We start from the raw sequence: 26,980 nt of genomic DNA, 5'->3' as shown, positions 1-26,980 counted from the left end.
AATGGCCTGTCTTTGAATTAGCAAGAACGCAACGATGCCGTTGCCAAACTTGCCAGTGCGTGACGTTGCATTTATGAAATGCATGCACTCTACGCCAGCGTGGAAATGACCAATGCTTCGAAGCCGGGCGCCTAAAAGCGCCTAAAAGCGTGGCGATTTCTGACCGGTGCCTTTCTATCCAATCCCCAGGGCGGCTCATCAGCCCTGGTGGAGGCGGTTTTGAATGGGTATGTGGAAGTGGTTCGTCTTCTCCTGCAATTCCCGCACGTTCGTCCACTCTCGGAAGACGAGGTGAGGCCGCGTCATCCGTGACGTCATAGTGTAGTCAGCTGTCTCCGGCGTATCCACTGCTCCTGACCGCGAATGCTCCCATTCTGTTGTGTGGGCGCTGGCTGGGTCATTCCGCATCGAGGAGTAGCGGTTGACAAGGGCTAGGTTTGCGCGTCTGGTATTGTTTCCAGGTAGAGGTTTCCTATCGTATGTTTCTAAGCTCCGACAGGTTTTCCCAGAGGGTAACAGCATGATGCTGAACATGCACGGTCTTGAGACAAAGGGTATTATCTGTGTGCTCAAGATCAATCAGTTGCTCTAGCGCCGGGGCAAGCTACCTATGGTGAAATACATTTGCAACAGGTGGAACATGCTATCTGCTGGGACCGTCTCTCATCTCTATTCTTCCTTTCCTTTTCGTTAAATGGGGTGTGCAACATTTCTATAAGGGTTTGAACTAAAGCAGCTATTGAAGATTATTCGGTGCAGTTCACAGCAGGGTCCCTCTTCAGATCTACAACTAAAACTTTCTGTTTTCTTAGCTTTACGCCCACGAGAATATGCAGGCTATTTTGAGCGGGCCTTCAGCGTCATTCAGACAAGCATGACACCATAGAAACGTAATTCAAAGCCTGCCAACCCATTGGCCATGTGGCGTTCAGAGCCAACAAGAATATAATCGTTAGGCTGTTCGTATCTGGCGTTCGTGGTCACGATTTCCCGATAAAATGGACGCCCTTTGGCTGCCCATCGACCTTGAGCAGGCCGAGCCAGTTTCAACCATGGATCGCGGTTTGTGCTACATAATGCGAACAGCTGGACATCTTTGCTTATGAATACAAGGAAACACCTTAAACTCACGGATAGATATGCAAAAATAGTACGAGAAAGGATCAAAACACGAGTGCATAACGAACTTCGGTAAGCACCGCCACGGCCACACCTCCAGCACCGCCACGGCCACACCTCAAGCACCGCCACGGCCACACCTCAAGCACTGTCATGGCCACACCTCCGGCACTGCCATGGCCACACCTCCGACATTTCCACGGCCACACCTCCAGCACCGCCACGGCCACGCCTCCGGTATCGCCACTGTCACGCCTCCAACTCTGCCGCGGCCGCACCTTCGGCACCGCCACGGCCACTTTTCGGAAGATTGAAGTACTTCAAGTGGGTGCGGGGGTGGCAATTTTGTACAGCTAGTTTGGCAGCATCTCAATGTCATACAAGCGTTCCATGACGCAAGCAGCCAATGACGTATTGAGGAACATATTTATTAAAGAGGGAAGCTGTGTTGTCTAGGGCAGTCTTTTCGTCTTAGAAGTATACCAATGGTTAGAAGTGAGTTCATGTCATCACATCTGCTATTCGCTTCAATATTTCCAAACGTGGAACAATCCTTTTAAATTAACTTTCGCTTTCCTCTCGCCCTGATTCGCCGTTTTTCATAACGCTGACTGATAGGGGTTGGCTTTTGGGGGGCGGGTTGGAAGCAACCACCTGTCGTTTCCAAATTAAGAAACACGGAGATTACCGGAGATTACCGGAGATTACTGGAGATTACCGGAGACATCGGTGGACTGGGCTTATCAAGATTTCACGAGTGGCGATAGGTCTGATGCCGCTGAGGTTAAAATTGACCACGTCATACCAGGCGGAATGTTAAATTTTCCGGAAAATCGCACTATTTCAACTTTACAAACTCATGCACTGCCGTGCTCGTCAGCGACAGAAAACCTATCCTGGCGTGTTCCTCGTAAGGAAAAAATAGCATCACAGATAAATTGTCTGTTGACAAAGCGTTTGTTGCTCTACCTTACCAAACAGTCGACACCGCGTAAGGCGCTATCCATAATGTTCAAGTCATGCCGCTGGCTTTTGCTGTCTGCAAGACTCATGCCCATCCAGTTCCGGTTACCTTTGCTTTAAGGCGCCTTCACCGGCCGCGAACTGAGCCCGTACGTTCGTTTTTCTACCGGCAGATGGCGCTCCTGATCAGTGAAGAGAAAGGCTCGGATGAAGAAGGCGACCCCCCAGCTGGAGGGAACGACAGCCAGGGTGGAGCAGACCACATGCAGGGCAGCGCTCAGCAGACACCGGGCAGACCTTTATTCAGCCAGAACGAAACATACCACCCCAATGAGGACGACGTGATCAGCCAGGATGAGACGACGTGCTCGAATGACAGCTCAGCAGAGTGCCCCAATGATGCGGACGGCGACGACGATGATGATTATGAAAATGAAGACGCGGGTGGGTGTCCCACTTTGGCGTGGGAAGAAAGCAAGCAGGTCGCGTGCAAGGTAGCTCTGTACATTAGGTGAAGCTCCGGGAGCCGTTTTTTTCGTCGACTCTTTTGGTCCAGCCAACGGACGCGGAGCAGGGCGTTGGGAGCGTGTTCACTTAGCCTCCCCAATGTTATCGATGCATGACGTATTCGTGCATGACGTGGAGGCTAGCTGAATCTTAGAACAAGGATGTGGTTTGTGACAATTTATTCCCTAATTGGGCATAGGCCTTTCTTAATGACAAAGTCAGCTTGTTGCATGTTGTTTTGTGACCTTTTTCTACACACTTGAATAGCGCATCGTCTTGCCATTGTTTTACGACAGGAATCTGTCTCGCCAATGATCTGGTTGTTCCGATCGTCGCGTGAGATCGATTGCCCTGTTTGGACATTGCTTGGCTGTATTGGGCTGTCGAGGCTCAAGGTGAGGGCAACATTTGACGCACATCCGCTACCATCGCTTATTAGTGCTGCGGAAAAGCAAACTCGTGTTTAAAAACTTACCCTGGTCGAGCGAAGTCACTTAAGTTATTAGCTTACCAAATCTAGCCATATTAATGTGAGTATGTAACAATTGAAAGCCTGTCGCGATAAACTAATGCAACTTGTTCTGTCTCGCAGAAAGTGTGCCGTCTGCGTCCTCCACCGGCGAGGGGGTAAGGCACTTCAGTCAAATCTGATGGCACCCAAGTGCACGCTGCAAAGCCTACGCCTATTATGTGACATAGTTACTCTGGCAGCCAGACTGATGACAATCAGCGAACTGCCGACTTTTGGCAACTCGTGGAAAACATTCATCTTCTCTAACGATAATTGATAGCTGCTATTTCTAAAATCAGTCTCGTCGCCAGTATTAAGTGCTGGAATGACATGGTACCGCATCACTTGGTGAGTATGGAGATACTGCGTTCTTTAAGGGAAATGTTCCACATTTGGAGATATTGGAGCAAGCACCTGATATGATGAAATGAGCTCACTTATATTTGTTGGTACACTCTTAAGTGGCTGAGACTGCTTTAGACAGCACAATTTCTCTGTTTAGCACGTACGCCCCTCAATATGCCATTATTTGGTCATGTCATCGTACCTTGCACGACATTGATGAAGAGCCAATTGACGATCGCTGTCTCTGGAAATTGTGCTCACGAACGCCATAAATGAACGACCCGACCATTATGTTTGTCTTGGCCCTTATTGCCTCATGGGTAATGAGGTGGCAGGATTTAAATGACGTTCTTATGACGTCATGGATGTATGGGTGACCCAGAAAAGTCTCCTCGAAATAGCCTGCACATTTTTGCGAGTGTGTGCCTAAAGCGCTAGGAGGACTTAGATCTTAAGAAGTGCAGGGTTATGAACTGCACCGAATGCCCTTGAACATGGCTATTTCAGTTCAACCCCCCCACACGCAGACGCACAAGCACACGCACACGCACACGCACACGCACACGCACACGCACACGCACACGCACACGCACACGCACACGCACACACGCACACACATACGCACACACGCACACACACACGCACACACACACACACACACACACACACACACACACACACACACACACACACACATATGCATATATATATATATATATATATATATATATATATATATATATATATATGTGTGTGTGTGTGTGTGTGTGTGTATATACATGTATATATATGCATACATGTATGTATATATAACAACTAGCTGCTTTCGATACAGTTTCCATTTTCTCCGCAGACTGCATGTGCGCGAGCATACGGCGCCGCCGCCGCGCCTCCGGCGGAGGCTTCTGAAGCCTCTGGCTTGGAGGAAGTGGCTTCTGAGTCCTCTGACTTAGAGGCAGCGGCTTCTGGGTCCTCTGACTCAGAGGCAGCGGCTCAGCCTCTGAGCGGCCCGGTAACCGGCGGGCAGCTCGTTCGCAGGGCTGAGTTCCACAGGCAGCAGAGGCTGGACATTCAACCGAGCATCGTCCAGTACCTGCGGGACAATGCCGCCTTGTCTCGTCTCAAGGTCAGTCATCGGGTCACCCTTCCCCTCATTCCATACGCTCCACGGGGGGACGCGGGAGGGCTCAGGGCTGACCCGTGTCTTACGGAGTAGGATGAGACATTTGGGTGAGCGAGGTAGGGAGAATGTGCGGGGTATGGCTGCCGCTGCAGTTGGAGGGGAGGAGGAGGGGCCTTTGTTAGGTTCAACGTGTGGTGACTGGCTGGAGGCCATCCCGCACCCGTAGAAAACGGGTGGTGACTGGCTTCAGGTCATCACGCACCGGTAGAAAATGGGTGGTGATTGGTTTGAGGTCATTGCGCACGGCTGGAAAAGACAGCGGATAGGGGAGCCTTCCCTCCTTTTCCATTTTGGACAATCTTGTAAACCCAGCATTGATCGGGGTCGGATCTGCCCTCCCCCCACGTCGATGCTTGCGATAACCCAGCAGCGCTTTAAAATATCGTTGCGAAATTTTCGGCTGCTATTAATTGATGACTTTTACGCCTTTCACCAAAATAGCAATTATGAGACCATAAAGGATTAAGTGTAAGGAACGGCAGAGTGGCGTCATGTTTGCCGATTTTTTCACAGAAGCGTATAGCCGAAGATGGCTTCGACTATGAAGTTGAGTTGAGTAAAGAGACCATAAAAGACCAAGCGTCAGTGACGCCAGAGTAACGTTATGTCTGCCGATTTCATTGATAAAGGCGCATGACCAACGACAAATTGACTCACAAGCCGAAAGAAAGAGCATGTCTTAAATTTTAAACGGAAAATATGAGGTAATTAGTCTTTCATCCAAAAGCCTTGCCATTGTGTTATTTTGTGCATTGCAATATTGCCATGTTAAACAGCAAAAATATTGGTAAAAAATACACTCATCAGTTTTTGATCCCAGACTCAAAATTTTGAGAACATGAAGACAAACATGTCCTAAATAAGACTATGAAGAATGCCTGTACCAAGTTTCAGGCCATCATGTGTAACAATGACTGAGCTATGGTTTGAAATGCATCGCAGCACATGTTGCCCGTGCCCAGGTGGGCCCGACCCGCGGCGGCGGGCGGCGGGGCTCAGGTGGGCCCGGCCCGCGGCCACGGGCGGCGGGGCTCAGGTGCCCGGCCCGCGGCCACGGGCGGCGGGACCCAGGTGGGCCCGGCCCGCGGCGACGGGCGGCGGGGTCCAGGTGGGACCGGCCCGCGGCGGCGGGCGGCGGGGCTCAGGTGGGACCGGCCTGCGACCACGGGCGGCGGGGCTCAGGTGGGCCCGGCCCGCGGCCACGGGCGGCGGGGCTCAGGTGCCCGGCCCGCGGCAGCGGGCGGCCGGGCTCAGGTGGGCCCGGCCCGCGGCGACGGGCGGCGGGGTCCAGGTGGGCCCGGCCCGCGGCAGCGGGCGGCCGGGCTCAGGTGGGCCCGACCCGCGGCGGCGGGCGGCGGGGCTCAGGTGGGACCGGCCCGCGGCCGCGGGCGGCCGGGCTCAGGTGCCCGGCCCGCGGCGGCGGGCGGCGGGGCTCAGGTGCCCGGCCCGCGGCCACGGGCGGCGGGGCCCAGGTGGGCCCGGCCCGCGGCGACGGGCGGCGGGGTCCAGGTGGGACCGGCCCGCGGCGGCGGGCGGAGGGGCTCAGGTCTGCCGCAGCGGCGCCGTTACGGGGCGACAGAAGCCGGTTGTCAGTATAACACTGAAACTAGTGCCCACGTGACGGGCTGAAGGGCATCAGCCAGGGTGAAACGGGCTGGTTAGCGGGTCGAAGGATATCAGCTGGCTTTGAACGGGTTGTTTGCGAGGTTGAAGGGTATCAGGTTGCGCTTTCGGCGAGACTGAACCGTCGAAAACAACGCAAAAATCAATCCAACGGCTTACTCGCCACCGAGGTCATATAATTGACCTTGACCTTGGACGGTGGGTAAATAAGAAACCGCTCTTGCTCACGTGTCTGAAACCCATAATTGCAGCTAAGCTCTTCCATTTCGCGTTTAGATAGTGTAAATATGACGCAAATAAATGGACCACAATAGACCACACCAAGATTTCAGCTCTCAATTGCACGGCGGCACGTGACCTTGACTCCAGGCCTGGCTCGGCACCCGTGACATTGAATACGTTCCCATATAGCCTGTTTGTTCAGGGCGCAATTATTTTACACCATGAGATACGAGTCTAACTGAAATGCGTCGTGGGAGCAGTCAGATATTCCAAAGTAACATATTTATAATTTGACCTTGACTTGTGACCTTAACACACAAACTTAAGTTGCTGTGTTATCATAGGCAGCACGCCACGGTGCCATCACTCGCGACTTAAATTTTTGAATTTGGCCCGGGTGTTCTTGAGATAAGCAGGGGTAAAATCTGCCCCCCCCCCCCCCCCCCACCAACGGTCATCGGCGTGCCGCTGAGGACCCGGTCAGTGTCGGGTTAACCGTGTGCCGTTTCATCTGTAAAGAAACATCGCTTCTGAGTTTGCCCCCCCCCCCCCCCCACTCGCCAGCCAACCCTCAATAGGGTCCACCGACAGCGGTCAGGCGGGATGTAGTTGGCGCCTGTGTACGGATGGGAATCCCATCAATCACCAGAGTGCTTCAACCCTGCGCTGAATGACCCGTGGTCCAACAACAAATAACAGAGTGATAGGTGCTGTGACGGTGTGTAGGTGAGGCCTGAGGAGAGGCAGAAAGGGGAGGGGGAGGGAGGGAGGTTAGAGAATGACTGAAGAGCGCTGACTGGAGCAGGCTGTCTTGGCTGTTATTGATTTATAACGTCCTGTGATGTGTCCCTCAATTTTCTACTAAAAAAATCGCGCGAAGCTGCTGTACTCTCACGAATCAATTGCATAGAGCTCTTTGCAACATACATGACAGCCAAACGTCCCGCATGAGGTGAGTTTGATACTAATATGTAGGTATACTGGTACGCACACATACTACATATATATTAATACCGGTATGGTATGTGTGTGCCACTGTCGCGTGCATACAGCAGCACCGGTCTTGTGTCTGTGGCGGGCGACCGTGACCTCACATGACCCAGAGCGCCGCCCGTTCAGCCTCCGAGGTGCCTCATCACCGGGCTGATGTTGACCTCGCTGCCGAGCAGATCACGCTGGATAAGCAGGAAACGGTGACGTCCGCCGAACAGAGGGCCTTCAGACTGGAAAAGGAGCGGCTGCGGCACGTCCACCAGCAGCTTCAACAGCGGCTCTGGGAAAAAAACCAAGAGGTGGGTCCTCTACGGTTGGTGCTCGACAGCATGCCTACTTGGTTGTTGCTGAATTTCTTACAGCTGATTAAACTGTGGACTAGCCGGGCGTGGCGAAGCGCGCGGATGCATCACAAGAAGCAGCTGTATATTTTGGCGGGCGCCATGTTAAGCCAGACAGCAAAAGGCCTACATCGCGATGGTGTAGCACCGCCATTGGCTCGTTTTGGTCATCCGTAGAGAGAATGGCGGTAAATGTGTGACGGTGTAGCACCGCCATTGACTCGTTTTGGTCATCCGTGGAGAGAAGGACGGTAAATGTTGTGCGTGACGTCACCTAGATTATGCGTCGGGATGAATCTTTTCTTATTTTTGTTATCTTTAGCCGTCGACCGCGCGGTAAGCATGCAGTCGCCCCCCAAGCACAGCCGCTCGTGCGGCCGCGTCCGACACAGCTGGCGGGAGTTGGCCTTCACGCGTCAAATATCGCCATGGCCGTCAGGGAAAATGAAAGGCCAGGCTGAAGGAGCCTATGTATTAGACAATGGATACCGTTTGATGTCTGATTGGAACATGTTCCGCGCAATAAGCTCCCAGCGACCCGCTTCCAACACTGCCCGTGCCCGATGCCCCTTTGTGTTTTCATGCACGGCCATCCACTAGGCCAGCCACAGAGCTGTGCCCGAGCTGTACTGTCCACGGGCCTTCAGAGGCTGAACCTTCTCTTTCCGCCAGATCGCGGAGGACTTCAGAGTCATCCACCAGCACGAGGAGGTCCCCATGTCGCCCCAGCGCATAGCAGGTGCGGCTTTGCTGGTCCGCAGCCGACGGAGAAACCTAGGTTCCTCTCTGGTGAGGCGCAGAGGCTGGAGAAGCAGGCCAGACCAGGCACAGGAGTGGAGTCTCGGCTCCGTTGAGAGAAGGAACAGAAGCTGCTGCTGGAGATTTGCCTGGGTTCAGCCGAGCTCAGAGGCCAACCGCTGTAAAAATTTGCACGGTGGTAGCTTTAAAAGGAGACGGTACACTCACATGCATGTATTACGTCGCATGCCATATTCGGTTTCACACCTATTTGTGTGCACGGATATGGTGTGACCTGGACTAGATCCGGATTGAATCCGTGTGAATCACAACGATCATGATTAACATGGATTCTGACTCAAATGATTCGGGTGCTGTCGGGATAGTGGCCAGGGGTAGTATCTCGTGAGTCAGAGCTGGTCATCATTGGTGCCGTCTTTTTGGGCGAGCTGTTGCCGTTATTCTTCCTGCATAATCTGACCACTCTGCGATCGTGATGTGCCTCCATATGACCCCAACGTGCTTCCACATGGCAGCAATGTTGCTCCTTGTTCCGGTGGGGTGGCGTGTAAATGATGCTGCCCCTGAAAACTGTTTGGTAAACAAAACCGCAGTCTCTTCCCCGTGTTTTCTGGTGTTCCCATTTCCTGGCGTGATGGAAAACATCTGCTGTTACCTGTCCATAGACTCCGGCAGGCTGACAGTGTTGACCTTGGTGGCTGGACGGCGAACTAACACTTGATCGTGTTCACAGAGCGCAGCAGACGATTTTTGCCGGAATTTCTGGTGAACCGGGCGTGGTTCAGCGGTCAGCAGTCGCCGCTGGCCATAGCCTGCTCCCGGGGAAACTTCGAGCTGGTCTGTCTCCTTCTAGACTGCAACGCTGTGCTCGGTTAGTCTGAGGCTAAATAACTGCTCGAAAAGTCACGGCTGCACTTTTAAGCCTTAACTGCCTTATCGATGAGTTTTGCCTGGAATTCAAAGGTAACAAATCAGGTTCAGGAATATTTAAAAAGTGAACGTCGCTTGTGAAAGGAAACAGAAATCACCACCAGTAAACCCACTGTCGCGCTTGTTACTATATTCGGTGACGCAGCAGAAAAGTGGCGGAAGTTGCCCTGATATTTTCCTCAGTTGACTTCAGGGCCCGTGCCATCAACCGGCTGGTTGTGGCCGAGTGGCCAGGACTAGCATGTCTGCGTTGGTTGTGCTGGTCCTCTCGAAAGCGTCGATGTCGGCATCAAGCCGATGTCGACCCGGACTGACGGAAAGAGAAACGCGTGCAGAGGGGGACGGACCACGAAGAGAACATGCCTCCAGTGCCTCTCGCTGGTCTTGAACTTCGCCACATTCAAGTATAATATGTTTAACTGTATGCGGGTGATGACACGGACAACATAGGGGGGGGGGGGGGGGCATTCCAAACATAACTTATTATGTGTGAGCTCCATGCGTTCAACTCGAAGACTTGTTGATGCGTTTTGCTTCAAGCGATCTGTACGGTTTACTGATGGCCAGGGTGTAATTTTTAGTTTGGTCATGAAGCTGTGCCATAGCGTTTTCCGCCGACCGTTATTGCCAAACGTGTTTTTCAAAATTACGAATGACCATTTTTATTGTAGTATGGCCAACAGGGCTTTGTGTGATGTCACGGGACGTCAATGCTTCCTTGGCCGACCGGTCGACTCGCCCATTCCCCGTGATACTGCGATGGCCTGACACACACAGAAATTTAAGTTGAACGTGTCATACGCTTGGTGCGGACATGCTCTACGTGTTTGAATATCAACAATCTCTGGTAAAGAAAGATTCTTAGGAATTTGAACGATGAAACAAAAAGCTTATTGTGACCGTCGAGCTCAGAGAATATGCAGGCGTATCTCGTCGCCTTTTGCTGAAAATTGTAACGGCCGATTTTTGAGTAAAAATAGAAACCATAACGTTTTAACCATTGCTGTACTTGTGAAGTGCCCCTCGGAAGCGTGGTAATGACAAATTCTACATCTGAGCACCAAAGTGCGCCATCATCCGCGAAAAGTGACGAGGATATGTCCAACGAGACCATACAACAAATCATCTTCCATTATGCTGAAGAGCATTGGAGATATACAGCTACCCTGTGCAAGATCATTCTCTTGAATGTGAATATTAGAGGCAGCCGACCGACGTCTCGCGCGGAACGGCCGCGTTCACGAAACAAATCCCGCGAGCTATTGTACCAAATGTCCCATAAATCATAACTTCCAAATGCTGAAAACTATAGCGGGCTTATATGCCATGTCATAAGTGCAAGTGATATTTGGAACACTACAGTGACCTGACGTTTGGGCGGAAAGGGCGACGAATGTCTGTTTCGAGACGGATAATATGATCACAGGTGGTACGGTTGTGTCAAAATCTACATTGCGGATACCACATGAGTTTTTCACGATCTGTTATCCAGGCAAGGCGCTTGCCAACCGTACGTTTTAAAGCTTTCCCAGGCAGCTGGTGGGCGTAGCTGAACAATAGTTGACTGAATCGTGTTCGTCCTTGCCTGGTTTTGGAATTGGGATTATTGCTGTGTTTTCCCACACCTTTGGGGAAATATGAGCGGACCACAGATCACCAAAAACTTTCGATATCGATCGCAGCACGCTGTGAGGTAGGTGATGGAAGACAGCGTGATGTAGTTCACTCTTTACACATACAGCTTACGACACGGTTCACGACACACCCGTCTTGGCCCTTTCGGAACAGATTCCTGCCATCGCGGTACTATTAAAACCAGTGTCCCAGAATTGCCCACTTTGGGTGTAAAGCAGCACCCTATGAGGAGGAATTTTTCACGTCTTTTCCCCATATTTTATGTGATTTTTTCCCTCCCGCCTGACATTGTTTAATCGCACATGCCAAACCCCTATTTCCCTTTCTGAGGTTTTCAGATGTCATCCGAAACCGAGCTCATTTGAAACCACCAAGCCTACACGGGGCTCCACAGAACCTGGACACCTATGGCTATGTCCCGCCTCACCTACATCTGAATCATGTCTATGCATGCACACAACAAGGACGCCAGGTACCTCCGAGCCCAAGAATCCCAGCAACCCCAGCAGCTTGCACGCATTAAGTTTGGTTTGTTTACAAAATGCATCAAAATCTGCAGCTGTGTGCCAAACGCAAGGTTTTCACACATCCCCTGTTTTTTCATCTCACCACCGCACCACGAAAGCAGAGCCTGGTGCAAACACCAGCAAGACCTGGTAGATAATTTTACTCCACGTATTTCTTTTCCCCGAAGAAACTTGACCACTAAATTGCATCACTCTCGAAATGCAGGAGTGAAGGATTCGAGAACTATCTTCCAAATGAAATTTAAGATGATTAATGAGATGAATATCACCATATAAACACTTATTTTAACAGATTCTAAGTCAAATCAACTGATAACAAAATTTTGCCAGAAAGGTATCAGTTTTATATTTGTTTGACTGCTTTTATTTTTCTTGGTATCATACGTGTGTGACACCACTTTATTTTTCCTTTCTTTTGGATTGCCTTTAGATGTACCGTCTGTTGCTTAAACTGTTGACCATTTTCTCTGCAAGAATCTCCAACTGCAAACTTGTACGTATTTTACACATAAATTGGATCAGTTCCTCAGCCGCCCAAATATGCTTGATATGCACCCGAGAGTGAACAATTCACAGGGAATGAAGGAGACAATTTAAAGCACGGAACTTATTTTTACCGCCATTTTTGCCCTGTTAAACCATTATTTAACCGTTTTCTTGGTTCATGGCGGTGCTCAATACTGATAAATCTAAGCCTTTGATCGTCTAACTCACCAGGCTACCCGACGAGGCCATCCTAATGCTGCCATACAGAGCTTTGGGATAGACCTGACGCAACTAATACAGAAGTGTTTGATGGCGAAATTCTGCCCTCTGGAGATGTTTATCATGCACACCTCTTACTTGTTCCGCCTTTTAATCTCGTAGGTTGGTGAGCATTATTGATATTTATGTTTGGGGGGGGGGGGGGGTGAGTGGGATGACTCTGTCTGCCAGCAGACCATGCAAAATGTATTGACTTTTTGTCTTGGGGGAGCAGGAAGAAGCCAGTAAGCCTCCTGCGAACCAAGTAATTGCTAACCTTACCTGCTTTCAACACATGATTGGTAACCAGAGTTAGCAATTTTATGTTTCAATCAATCGAGTTTTGTCATAAGACAAATTATGATGCCACAAGGCATACAATAGGCTTATTTTGTTCCACATTCTTGATTATTTGCCCCAAATTTCTTGAAGTGGTCCCTCATGGTTGTTTTAACCGGATGTTTTCCATAGTGGCCGTGGTTTGCTGGCTGGCAAATGACTGTTCTGTATATATGCACCGTATTTTTAACACAGTGATACTCTAAGCTGCATAGCAATTAAAATGTGAGTTAAATATTAGTATGTAACGCATAGTCAGACCATCCCATTTAAAATGTGAAGCCAACATGTCAAACTTTGTCATTAAATATGAATAAACAAGCCTAAATAGATGCCTTTGCTGCAGCTGAAAAGACAAGCAGCAATACTGGCATGGTCATCTGAAGGTTATGTTACTTTCGGAGAAGAGGGATTGTTTTGTGGAGCATACCCATTATTGCCCTTGACACAGGTAAACAATGACAGTCAAAATAAGTTGTTCAAAGGGATTTCAAGTATTTTGGCCCGTGTGTTGTCAACTTTGTCTGATGCCAACAAGCATACACAAGTGAACTGAATAAAAATGCAAGTTGAAACCAGCCAAAAATGTGCTATATCATGTTTTTATCACAAATGCTGCTGTCAACAGATAGGTGAGTTGAGATGATGTACAACATATGGGCTACTCTAAGTTATGTCAAGTTGGTTAAGTGCATGGCGAGTGGCAATAGGAATTGTGCAAGAATCAGTAACTCGCAACTGCTGCTGTGATGCAAACAGGCTAGACAGGATGAGAAGAAGTAAGGCCTCTTTACGTTAGGCATAGTTAGGCTACTTTCATGGAATAAGCATAAATATTTTGTAAGAAACAATGACAAAATGTTTGTTTTCCCCGACCCCATCTTAACCAAAGTCAGAGGTATGCCTATTGTGTTTGAATTTTGTGTTTTATGCTTGTTGAATCTTTATTGTTTTTTTGCTGTTGAACTCCTTCGCTTTGTTTTGTGTTAAAGTACTGTGGAAGGAAAGTGCAAAGTACAGCATCAGATTATTGGTGTTAATTATTGTTTATGCTTACTACACTGTCATGAAGTTACCATGCTTTAATGTATTCTGTTCCACTTTAACGGCTTAAGGTGTTAAAAACCAAAAAGTTTTGTCTGGTTTATGATATTACGTCCATGCCAACTTGAAATAGATGTCTGTGTTTGCTGAAGCATCAGTCACGAGCTCATAAGTTCCATCTTTTGTTAACTTATTTTTTCACTCCTGCACGGTCTTTTTGCGATGGAATTTTTCATTCCCACCCTAGTTCAAAGGCAATTCTAGCTCCCTGATTAAAACAGGTGGCACGGAAGAACGGGGTAAAACAAAATGAAGAGTGACACAGGTAACAGTGGTTCGAGATGCTATTGTCAGCCCTGACCGTCGTCCACCTGGCCTTATGTAGTTGTGGTGAATGCAAGTTAAGATATGTATAGATTCAAATGCTGGGTGATAGAAATTTCGTCGCACTTTTGTTATATATCGAATTTTTCTCCATTCGTTGGAGAGCAAGAGGCATAACGTGGGCGTTAACTTCAAGCGCTGACGTTGGGGAAGTGCGCAGAGCTTCTTGGGCAGTTCACAGGAGCATGTTTTGTATGGTGGATAGAGGTTGAATAGCGTGTTGACTTCCTCCCGCATATACCACGCAGCCGTACTCAGTGATGGGGTGAGCTAGGGGTTTGTACAAAAGTAATACGTTTTGCAGTCGGCACCCTACCGTGACCCGGATATACAAATAAGAAATAATATCCTTAGACATTTGGAGCAAACGTGTTCCACACACTTTTGCCTCGATAATCCTGGGCCAAACACGGCGCCGAGAAGTTTGATAGACGAAACGAAAGGAATGTAATGGCCATGTAATCGGAGCCGACAATTGGGAGTGACAACATTTTTTTTTGGCTGAAAATTATAAACACAGAATTTCGAATCAAAGAAGCGGAGCCAGTACCGCTCTGACCGCTACTGCACCTTGTTCAGGGTGGCACGGAACCGTGGCAGCGAGTGGTCATACTGGGCGTCAGAGCACCAGACTGCGCTATCGTCCGCAAAAAGTGAAGAAGAAATGCCTCGTCGTACTAAGTCAAATAAATGGTTTATCATGACATTGACGAGAATTGGTGAGACGCAGCTCCTCTGTGGGAGGCCGTTCTTTAGATGGTGAATGTCATAAACAACGCAGCCACATCTCACACGAATTGTCTCGTGCCATAAAGAAATCCGATGAGGTAGCTCTTAAGTGACGGAGCTTGAACATGAGTGCAGGTTTAAAGACCATGTTGCAGGGTCGGCTAACGTCAAGGAAGAAGCAGTCGTGTGCTGTCGTTATTTGAAAGAACGTCTTGTGTCAGTCTCAAGCCGGGTGGCGTGGTCTGATATGCTGCGCTTGTGTCTAGAAGCGCTTTGGTTTTTTAGGGCTGGCAGTCTTTATACGATCCAAAAGATTCGCTTCACCACCATGTGTTCGAAAGTTTTCCCAGACGGCAGGTAATTGCATTGGGGAGGGATGGGGGGTTGGACAATTTGACGGGTCATTGGTGTCTCTCCCGGGTTTTGGGAGATAAATAATGGTGGTGGTTCTCCATGCCTCAGGAAGGACATGGCAGAACCACAAGTAACTAAAAACAGCTAAATTGCAATGAAGTATGCTTTCAGCAAGATTGCTGAAAAATAGCGGTGCAGTCGATCATTGCCTATCGCGGTATTGCCGGTGGAGTTAATAGCATGTTGGAGTCATTAACTGAAGTAAAGCAATTAGCATCTAAACAAAAATGGGTTCATGTAAGATGCACAAAGCCCGGTTGGTAATTTCCGGAAGTGTTACACTGAGCAGGGCTCAGCAAAAGCATTGGTGATAAGACGCGTTGCCAAAATGGTTTAGTTATTAACAAGTGGCGTGGGCAATGAAAAAGAAGCGCGTTTTCAGGAAAGTGCTCGAACCAGTCCCCATAGCTAGCTTAGGGGAGTGACAGAAGCGAGCCGCCGAATGTAGGTCTGCCAAGAATGCCGTTCGGTCCTCCTTATAATTCGTGATTAATTTCTCTCGTAATTTCGTGAGGTACGTCACGATAGCGACGAAAGCAGCGAAAGGCATGTTTCCGACGTGCAATAGCATCTTTAATTTCGGTCGTCCACCATGGTACTGGCAGGCGGCGTGATGGGGGATTAGTCAGTGGAATTGTCGTGGTCGCTGCAGCATGAATGATATGTGCAATAAGGTTAACAGCCTTCTCTGGTGTTTCGTAACTATCTTGGTTGACAACAAAATTCCTGAAACTTGCCCCAGTCTGCTTTTGATAAATTCCAGCGGGGTATGAATGGCGAAAATGCTTCAGTGGATGGATAAAAAATGATGCAAAGGTTGATGGGAAAATGGTAATTGCCGTGTATAACTCCCTAAGCAGTCCAGTCAAAGGAAGTCCCTATGAAGGGAGGGCGTAGCGACAGGTCGATTGCGGTTTCCGCAAATGGTGGTAAGCATGATTTCCTTTGTTTAACAAGGTAATTAGGAGGTCTAGTTGCCGTGGGAGCTCCGCCGATGGTAAGGCGGAGGAATGTGCAAAGAACGTACATCGATGTTGCGGCCATGAAGTTGCACAGAACACACAACAGCTTGAAGAGGTGTGGTGATTGAAACATGCATGCGTTTAATTTAATTTTTTATTTATAGCGCCAGCCCACCTTGCGGCTCTCCACCGTCTGTGTTGTCACAAAGATATGAAGGATAATTTGGTATTTCAAAGGTATATGGTTCAGTAGGACAAAACCAAGTTTCCCGTGCAGCGGTAATGATTGGAGCTTATCCTGTAAAGTGTTTCATTTCAGACCATTTTGAAAGAAGTGTGCGACAGTTCCACTGTAAGACGAAAGACATTTAATGACGAATGGACCCATCTCCACCGGTTGATGGGATTCGACCGAACAAGACAGGCCGAGGTCGTCCCGTCCTCACTCTCACTGACGGACGGGACCGATGGTCTTCGCATGAGCGTGCTGCGACCGGTGTTGTGCAGAGGGAGGAGAGGGACCGTTCGCGCGGCAGCCAGAGGGACCGGGCTGCCGACTGTTCATAGCCGGAGGGCTATGACACTGAACGGCTTGGCCCGCACGCGGACCACACGTAGCCAGAGGGCTGGGACGCCGGCCAGCTCGGAGACGGAAGAACGCGGCCGTCTGGGCGTCCGAGCGGCCAGCCAGGGGCGACTCGACGGTAATGTTCGCCTGGGCCTGCGGGGTCTACTCAGCGGAGGCAGACGTGCGCGGGCGGGTGAGAAGCTTCAGGGGAGGCCGCTGGGAGATAACGTCACTCTGTGTTCCGCACGTGTCCATCGTGACTTGCTACCTGTGCATATGCTTTGTTGGACTTTGGGGACATTTTTGTCCCAGCAGTTCAACGTGCCCTGTGATACGACACACCTGTCTTGCAAGGGCTTTTCCGACCAAAGCTCTTTTTCCTGTGGGGCCCTGGGAAGAGTTGGGTAGTGGTCAGCGCCCCCATAGCTGGGACAGCTCTGGGGCGTTGTGCAGGCATACTCCTTGTGAGGCGCCTCGCCGCACTTCAGGCATCCGGCATTCCGCTTGCAGTACTTGCTGCCGAGTCCAAGCCGCTGGCATTTGAAACACCTGATTTGATTCGAGATAGACACCCTAACTTCACAGAGGAGGTAACCACCGGTGAGCGTCTCTGGAAGTCGGGTGGTAGCAAAGGTCAACAAGGAGACTGGTGTCCCGACGCTGGCCATCCCTGAACATCGTCAGCCGTTGGACGTGACGAACATTGCCGTCTGTGAGGTCCGCTGGGATCTCCTTCCCCGTCGTGAAACTGAGCTATATAGCCTCAGCAGCTGAGTGCGTCGTAAAGCCCCAATAACAACAAAGAGCTGAACGCACGCTAAGCAGAACCGGCAGCAGGAGATCGGTCCAGCGAGTCGTCGAGTCCGCTGCCCGCACAGCCGTGTTCAACTGTCGGTGGAACACCTCCACCATGCTGTCCCTCTGTGGGTGGGAACTGGTGGTGCGATGCCTATCGGAGCGCCGCCTGCTAAGAAACGCCGGCAGGTGTTGCCACAGTCCGGACTCGAACTGGGCACCGCGGTCAGTGGTGACCTGTGCGGGCTCTCCAAACCGTGCCACCCAGCCGGCGACGAAGGCGCGGGCGATCGTGACCGCCGCGATGTCCGCCACAGGGATGGCTTCCACCCAGCGGGTGAACCGGTCGACGCACGTAAGCAGGTACGTGTGGCCGTCCGACGGGGCAGTGAGCCGACATGGTCGATGCGGACGGCGTCAAATCGAGCGTCCGGTAGCGCGAAACTGTGTCGGTGCCCGGGTGTGCCGATCAATTTTCGCACGTTGACACGAGGTGCATACCCGTGTCCACTCCCTGACGTCTCGACGCATCAAAGGCCGCACAAAGCGTTTGGAGACGAGGTCATGCGTGTCCCGAACTCCCAGGTGTGTCAGGCCGTGCGGAAGCCGAAAGTACTGGGGTGTCGGTAGTGTAGTGGTTAACACGTCTGCGCTAACCACCGCGCGTCTGGGAAACCAGAAGTACGGAGTTCGATTCCGCACGGTGCCCGCCCTTCCTGCCAGGCTGAGAGGCAGGCGACGCCATATAGCCTCAGCAGCTGAGTGCGTCGTAAAGCCTCAATCACACACAAGCCGAAAGTACTGCCACAGGAGGCTTCCTGGCACCAGGGGGCGGGCCTGCCCGCAGATTAATCCACCACGAACTTGCGAACACTTGTCAACGGAGCGGTACGCACGACCAGTGAGCGCGATGAGGTGGTGAAGGTTTGAAGGTGATCATCCTGACGTTGACCGTCCGCGAGAGCATCCAGATCATCGAGCAGGGGCTGCGGTGCGCGCAGCATGACGATCGTCCGTGAAAGCGTGTCAGCCACAGTGTTCACCTTGCCCGACACGTGCCTGACGTCAGTTGAGAATTGCCCGATGAAGTCAAGGTGTCGGATCTTCTTGCGCGAGTATCGGCCAGAACCGCGCTCGATCGCGAAGCCAGGGGCTTGCAATCCGTGAAGATGGCAAAGTGACGACCATCGACGCTGTGTCGGGAGTGCCGGATCGCCAGGTATATGGCAAGGAGTTCTCAGCCGAAGGTGCTGTACCGAGTCTCCGCCGGCTTGAGATTTTTCGATAAGAACGACAACGGCTCCCAGCGACCAGCCGCGAATTGCTGAAGAATCGCTTTGATGCCAGTATCTAAAGTGTCAGATCTTACTTTAGCCCCTTTACTTTCAGTTGAAGAGTTTCGCATAGGTGCTCGAAAAGAGTTGGTTGCGCTTTTGAGCCTTAACTGCCACAAACATGGTGATTTCATCTCTGGTTTGATATTTACCGGTAAGTTTTTCCTTGGGTTTAAAGATAAAAGTTCAGCTTAAGATATGTATAAAGAGTGGGCGTCACTTATGAAAAGAAACGGAAATTGGATCTTATGCTTGGTATACCAGCTCCTTGATAAAGGTGCAAATGTAACTATGCGTGATTTATGACAAATGGATTCCAGCTTCCGATGAGGTGCAAATTGCATTTTGTTATGGGATACTTGATTTGTCATCGTTGAGGACCTCTGTGTCTGTATGTGCGCGTACTGTGTGTTGTTTATTTTCGATTATGAACATGAAGCAGTACATCATGTGATGAGTGGATTGGCCGAAAAGTGGAACGCTGAAATGGAGCGCTTCTCCTTACAATAACGAAAAATAATGATCACTGCCAGTGAACCCGCGACCCGCTACCTCCCACCGGTCCGACCTGCTAGCTGAGACGGGCCACGCTTCCGTCGCCGCTCCAGGTCACACCCTCAGCCGTCTCCGGCCGGCGGTGGGCACCCGGCCCAGTAGCGCATTCAGTCACCCATTAGCTGCCCACACCCTGTGGAGATCCTTAAGCGAATCGTCTGGTTCGAAAAAAATGCTTCAAAAGATTTTGCTACCTGCTGTTCTGTGCAATTTTACAAACCGTCTCCTCTCAGATAAACACGTGCTAGGATACATGATGAAATAAGTGATAAGTTATGTATGGGGGATGAGGACAGTATTCGCTGAAGGCGCGCAGCTGAGAGCCAAAGTAGTTGAACCACCAACCGCACCCACCACTCAGTGATTGGCTCACGGTGACCGTCTCATGTCAGCCCCGTGCGTCAAGAATTGTCACAAGAGGTGACGCGTAATCCGCCGCCGGCAGTTGCTATCCCGGCTCTAACAGGCCTCTCTGCGTCCAGAGCACACCGACAGCCGTTACTATCCCGGCTCTGACAGGCCTCTCTGCGTCCAGAGCACACCGACAGCCGTTACTATCCCGGCTCTGACAGGCCTCTCTGCGTCCAGAGCACACCGACAGCCGTTACTATCCCGGCTCTGACAGGCCTCTCTGCGTCCAGAGCACATCGACAGCCGTTACTATCCCGGCTCTGACAGGCCTCTCTGCGTCCAGAGCACACCGACAGCCGTTACTTGTCCGGCTCTGATAGGCCTCTCTGCGCCCAGAGCACACCGACAGCCGTTACTATCCCGGCTCTGACAGACCTCTCTGCGTCCAGAGCACACCGACAGCCGTTACTATCCCGGCTCTGACAGACCTCTCTGCGCCCAGAACACACCGACAGCCGTTACTATCCCGGCTCTGACAGACCTCTCTGCGTCCAGAGCACACCGACAGCCGTTACTATCCCGGCTCTGACAGACCTCTCTGCGTCCAGAGCACACCAACAGCCGTTACTGCCCCGGCTCTGACAGACCTCTCTGCGCCCAGAACACACCGACAGCCGTTACTATCCCGGCTCTGACAGACCTCTCTGCGTCCAGAGCACACCGACAGCCGTTACTATCCCGGCTCTGACAGACCTCTCTGCGTCCAGAGCACACCGACAGCCGTTACTGCCCCGGCTCTGACAGACCTCTCTGCGCCCAGAACACACCGACGCGGCGGGGTTCACGCCGCTCATGATGGCCTGCGGCGCCGGCCACCCGGATATCGTGCAGCTGCTGCTGTACAGAGGTGCCAACCCCAGGCACCAGTCCAGCAGCTCGCTAGAAACGCCGCTCTTGCAGGCCTGCTTCGGCGGCCACCACGAAGTCGTCCGCATCCTCATCCAAATGTAGGGTGGTGCCCCCGTGGCGGAGATGAATGCGTTCACGCGCGCCGCTCGTATGTCCGTGCATGTGTGGCCAGGCTGATGTTGCATCCGCCGCTGGCGTAGGTGGATGCATGTGCGTATGTATGGGCCGCGGCGTGACATGCTGGCATCCATCCGTCGAAGCTGTACAATACTTGCTCGACACCAATCATGCGGCAATCTCAGAACTGACTCCGTTGGTCGGCACCGCGCCGATGACTGACCGAAACGGATCCTCAGTTTTCCCCTTGACGTGATTCTCCGCCTGTCGCTGGTGCCACCTCTCCCGGGCTCTCCTCACCGACGCTCCTGTGTCAGGGGCGTCCATCTGGAGCAGCGCAACCTGTATGACAACACGCCGCTGATGCTGGCGGCGGCCAGGGGCAGTGTGGGGACCATCCGACTGCTGCTGAGGGCAGGGGTCAACATCAACAGCAGACTGTCCTCCCGCCTTGACATCACGCCACTGATGATGGCGGCCTGCCACGGACATCTGGATGTCGTCAGGTGATCCGCCCGTCGGGCCCGGGCTCCGGCCTCACCTGCCGGCCTCGCCGTGGGACAGCTAACAGCTACGCCGTCAGGAGTGGGGTTTCGCAAAATGAGCTGCGGTTTAACAAGTGCAAAAGGACTCAACCTACCCCAAATATGCCAGTAAATGGGTTTCTCCCCGGATTTTGGCCCACTTCCTTCCCAAAGTTGGGCGGGAAGGGGGGGGGGGGGGCGCTGCTGCAGCCCCACCAACTAAAAGGAAACTTTACACCTGTGCGTGGTGTTCAGTACTATGTACATCACACGTAACTTCATTGCGCTACATCCCCTGAGCGCACTTCCTGCACTGGTGGGCTTTTGTCGGGGAGCAGATGGAGTCTTGAATCGATCAAGCCGTTTTTCAGGTATTTGGAAACCGGTATGTGCATGAACCAGAGTTGGAGATGAAATATTTTAGATTCTTTGGATGTCGCTTGTAATGACCTTATGTTGTCATTGGGACAGCCGAGTGTCAGAGAAGAATCTCCAGGCTCTTGAAATGCAATTGGTCTGTCGCCGCCGACAGGTATCTTCTGCGGAGAGGCTGTGACATCACGGCGCAGATGAGGGGCGGCAAGGGCACGGCGCTGACCGTGGCCTGTCTCAAGGGTCATGCCGATGTGGTTGGTCTTCTGCTTCTGTATGGGGCCAACCCATGTCACCTGGCCAAGTTTGGACGTGGTCAGGTGATTATGGACGCCCCAACCGACCTATGCGGGAAAGTCGGCACTCAGTAGTCATTGGGCGAAAAAGATGGTGTCTTCAAGGCGCGCATGCCAACAGACGTTCAGAACCACTGACCCATGTTCCGAGACGACGTTCTACGCTGACAAGTCTGCGGTCTGACTCGACGGTGGCATGACCTGGCTGCAGTCTGACCCAACAATGACATGGCATGTCTGCAGTCTGATACGACAATAGCACGGCATGTGTGCAGTGTGACTCGGCAATGACATTGCCTACCTGCAGTCTGATCCGTCAATAGCATGGCATGTGTGCAGTCTAATCCGCCAATGACATTACCTGACTGTAGTCTTACCCGACAATGGCATAGCCTGTACGCAGTTTGACCCGTCAATGACATGACCTGGCTGCAGTCTGACCCGACAATGACATGCATGTTTGCGGTCTGACCCGAAATTTTTGCATGCTGGATTGATACACCATCCGTTGGACCCTAGTTTCCAAAGACTGGTGGAACTCGCGGGTCATATCCGGTCTGGCCTGTCCAGTCCACTAGCGCGACTTTGTTTGCAAGGATTTTTGCAGTCTGGCTTGTGATGCTGGCCAACCGGAATGATATACGCTTTGTCCTGTACGTCGTGATCTCGTTTTGTAATGACATGGATACAGTCTGCACCGACATCAATGTATAAGGTCTGACCGCACGAGTCCACAGCCTAAAAGGATGCGGTCTCAGTCGGAACTTTCACGTCCACAGTCTGAACTGGCATATTAACAGTGGCAAGCCGTGTCCACCGCTGGCCAACCACGTCCACAGTTTGATCTGTCACGTCCGCAGACGAAAATGACGCCGCTGATGGCGGCCGCCTACCGAGGCTTCCCGAAGGTGGCGGAGGTGCTGTTGCAACGGATGATAGATATCAACGCCACGGTGCCGGGCGGCGGCGGCAAGACGGCGCTCATGATCGCCGCCTGGCGCGGCCACGTCTCCTTCGTCCAGCTGCTCATCTCCAGGTGAGGATCGGTCGGCATGTGAGCGGGGCTGCCATGGCGCGACCTGGGGCGTCGGGCTGGGATTGTGGTCGGGTCTGATGTGGCTCGGCTGCGTCGCTGTGTGCTGACGTGACGGCTGTGGTCAGGCACCAGTGGTGTGGCAGTGTCTTGGTTGGGGCGCATGGCGCGTGCTGAAGAGTGAGCCCTGGGGCCTCATATGGGAAAACAGCGACGACGGCTGTTCAGGCCGTGGCGTCATTATTGTTAGCACTACAAAAGCAGTAAAAGTGTGATGCCCTCTAAATTACGTAAGCTGCACAGTGCATTAGAGAGGAACATTATTCACAGAGATAAGACGGCAGTACTAGCCTTATTTTACGGAGAAAAACCAGGAGAGTAGGGATATAGTTGGGCTGATGCTTCGGCAGCATGCCTTTATCGAAACAAGAGCAAAAACTTACTTCACTCCTGCTATTGTTTCGACAAAGGCATGTTGCCGAAATGTCAACCTAGCTATATCCCCATTTTCTTGATTTTGCTCCGAGGAAAAGGGCTGATACTATTGTCTTATTTGTGTGATTGCCTCCTGTAACCAGATTCTTAAAGAGAAGTTACTTCTGACTTCGGGCTGGCCAGAGTATTTCGGCGTAACTCCCCACTTCTTACGCCGGTTTCATGAACCTGACATCACTCCCCCGACGTATATCGCTAGAAGCCGAGGCTGAAGTAATTTCAGCAGCGATACACGCGGTTGTTCCCATGGCAAGGACGTTGTTGCTTTGCACCCGAGAGATTAAGATGCCTGTCATGAATTCAGGAATATCGCTAAGGTAATAAACGGTGGTCATTTTTTGGGGTTAAGTCAGTAATGCATTTGTGATTTGTGTGAAGATCAACTGATAGACTAATTACGATCACTTTTAATTCGCTGAAATGCAGACATCGTATAATTATCGTTATTATTTCGCTACTCGCATAAGTAAACAGAGCTGTTTGGTTCGCGTGTTCATACTCTGAGCTTCCTTGTACTGTGTGTGGAGGCGATTTGCACCTCAGCGACAAGAGCTCCTTGAAATAGATGACTTTGTCTTTACCGGAGGTGATGCATTTTGTGAGCTTATACCGTACCTGTGCGTGTCATAGCAAGAAAGAAAAACATGATCTCATGAAATCCGTGACGCGTGGAAAAGAGATCATTCTTTATAACCGCCTGCCAGCTTCCTCCACCACAGTTCTTGACATAGGTTTGCGATGCCTTCAAAGTAATTACACGAACTGTAGTCGTATTTATTTTTCACATATGCGCACGTATCCGCCCATGATGTGTTGACACCGCTCCATAGCCCCACAAGCTCTCGCTGCATGCTGTTTTTTGGCCTAAAGAGCCTGTTCCTTCTTTCCTGCATGGCCGTGCCCCAGCTTTGCTTTGACCATTGCTGCTCATTGTACGAGGGGCCAGAGCATCTTTTTTACATCAGTTTCAGAGTGAATGTCTACTCCATTGTCAAATCAGCTGCGTTTATGAAACCCGGCGGATGTCTGGTGAAGTACGGAGTAACTCCTCGCTTCAGATGTTTACGTAAAAAGTAGAATTTTACGGACTTGGGAGTGCTAAGTTACTTCTTATTTTATGCGACTGTATTTGAAGTAAAAGCTTGGGAAGTCACTCTACACCACAACTGTACGCCATTCTCTCTTCACAAAACTGGTTACTGGCTACTAGACTTGACGGGATTTTGTGCGGGAGCATGTGCTCCTTGGAAACTCTAATCTCTCTCTAGGGTTCTGGAGTAGACAACTATCACCACTGTATGTGTACTATCGCCACTGAATATGTGTTAACAGATGATGAAACCACTGTGTATGATAACACAGCCGTAAATGTGCCAAGCGTGTTTATAACTCTGTTGTAAAGCGCAGAATTTTAAACACCAAGAGCAGCGTCCGCGGTTCCAGCACACCAGCAATCTCGTCATTGCTGTACGCATTAGTTACTCCTCTCGCCCAAAACTAAACTGAAAGAATTGCTCTCCGAACAGCCAGCGAACAGCCACGACAGAACAGCCACAACAGAACAGCCACAATATCCGCCTGTTTTGTCAGAACCCGATTGATGTTTACAGAGGGGTGGCAATCGAAGCCCGCAACAAGGCGGGCCGCACTGCCCTCTGGTGGGCGCTGGACGCGGGTCACGGCACCATAGCACGCCTGCTGCAGGCTTGCGGCGCCTCGGTCGACGTGCAGGACACCAGACAGGTCGGTGGCAGGCAGCCCGGGCATGGTATAACGACTGCAGCAGGGATGGGTGTGCATGATGGGCTCCAGAGTTCACAGAGTAAGAGTAACACAGGGCTCATGCTAGTCCAATTAAATACAGGTAGTTCCTGCTCTCCCATTAGGCTGTTCTCAGCATTGAGATACGTATATTTAATGCTCTGCGCCGACCTGCTGTTGTCATGCCCTCTGGGTGCTGGGATCTTACGTACAACAGCGCAGCACCGGTCTGTTGGCATTTACGTACAACAGCGCAGCACCGGTCTGTTGGCATTTACGTACAACAGCGCAGCACCGGTCTGTTGGCATTACCCTTCTTTTCTGTCACCGGATGTCTCGATCGAGCCGTATCACTTGTGACCACACCCAGTCGTTTGTCCTTGTCGCTTGTGGCCGCACATCAGCCTGCTGCGTCTCCGTTGTGGCCGTCCGGGCTAACCTGCGCTCTGTACGGGGTCAGGTGTCGTGCATCATGGCGGCGTACCGCCGCGGCAACGTGGAGCTGGTGCGCTGGCTGTTGGAGTGTGTGTCACAGCTGCCGTCTGACGAGGAGCTGGAACGGTGCCTCCGTAGCCGCTCAAAAAAGGTGAGAGCGTAACGCGATGTCGGGACGGCGGTGACGTGGCGTGAGTGAAGCGAAGGGGTGCCATATAATGCACCGGCACTGCAAGAAGTGAGGTCGTGACGGCGTGCCCAAGGCGGGTTTCAGTCGAGTGGTAAATATAGCAAGTTAACGTCTGCGGCAACCTTTAAAGACATCGAGCTGCTCATGGAAAGCGATTACCGTAAGCTCTGAGGCCCATACCTTTGTGACATTCGATGTGTGTCACCGAGTTTGTCACCGAATGACGCCACCACCTGATATTTCTTTCCCTTTGGTGACGAGCGCCGCGACTGAGGCCACGCAGCTGGCTGTGACTGTGTTGGGGCTGGCTGTGGTCAGCGTCACTGACAAACTGCTGCCCCGTCGAGAGGCAGCTCCGGACTCACTTCAGGCCCAGACTCACCGCCGTCTCTGTCTGTCGTGCCGCCACTAGGACGGCCATGGTGTCGTTTGTCACCCTGTCCTCAGGGGTGTGTCACTGACCCCTCTTCTCTCTACCGTAGCGTTCGATGGATCTTGACGGGCCCACCCTGCAGAAAAGTCGCGCATCTTGTCTGTACTTCATCCGAGCCGAGAGAGAGCGACGAGGGTGCTAACCGAGCCAGAAGGGCAAATCCCTCTCGAAGAGTTGCTCTTGACGACACCAGGGAAAAGAACTGAAAGAACTCAACCACCGAAGAGGAAGTGCACGGGCGTATGCTTCCTACTCATACTGTTCATACTTTTGTGCCAACGTGACCGACATGGCGCTGGTTGAGATGGTGAGACGGTACATTAGCCAAGCTTACCGGGCTAGCGCTGGCGCCAGGTGAGATGGTATAACAGCGCGCTAGCCGAGCTTACTGGGTTAGCACCGGCGCCAGGGGAAGTGTGACGAGAGAGCCGTGTTCTCCCGCAGCCGCGTCGGACAGTTCTCGTGTTGTCGTCTCACCCGTCGTGGGAAGGTCTGACTATGGCGTTCATGTACAATGTTTTACTGCTTAATAAATACC

General features: G+C 51.5%; 1 protein-coding gene across 1 annotated transcript; it reads left to right on the top strand.

Annotated features, from left to right (window-relative positions):
- The first annotated feature begins 195 nt into the window (after window positions 1–195).
- LOC119106321 (ankyrin repeat domain-containing protein 17) lies at window positions 196–26,980 on the top strand. The gene is made up of 14 exons (XM_037229934.1): window positions 196–291; window positions 2,256–2,526; window positions 3,182–3,216; window positions 4,299–4,571; window positions 7,643–7,765; window positions 8,480–8,546; window positions 9,300–9,437; window positions 20,698–20,884; window positions 21,221–21,409; window positions 21,960–22,119; window positions 22,956–23,131; window positions 25,234–25,366; window positions 25,845–25,970; window positions 26,492–26,980. The coding sequence occupies exons 2-14, from the start codon at window positions 2,256–2,258 to the stop codon at window positions 26,582–26,584; spliced, it is 1,971 nt and encodes a 656-aa protein (XP_037085829.1). The 5' UTR covers window positions 196–291; the 3' UTR covers window positions 26,585–26,980.

The sequence above is a fragment of the Pollicipes pollicipes genome, unplaced genomic scaffold, assembly GCF_011947565.3.
Source record: "Pollicipes pollicipes isolate AB1234 unplaced genomic scaffold, Ppol_2.1 Scaffold_6138;HRSCAF=7277_pilon_pilon_pilon, whole genome shotgun sequence".
NCBI lineage: Eukaryota > Metazoa > Arthropoda > Thecostraca > Pollicipedomorpha > Pollicipedidae > Pollicipes > Pollicipes pollicipes.
The sequence above is the reverse complement of the archived record's forward strand: the minus strand, read 5'-3'. Positions and strand labels throughout refer to the sequence as shown.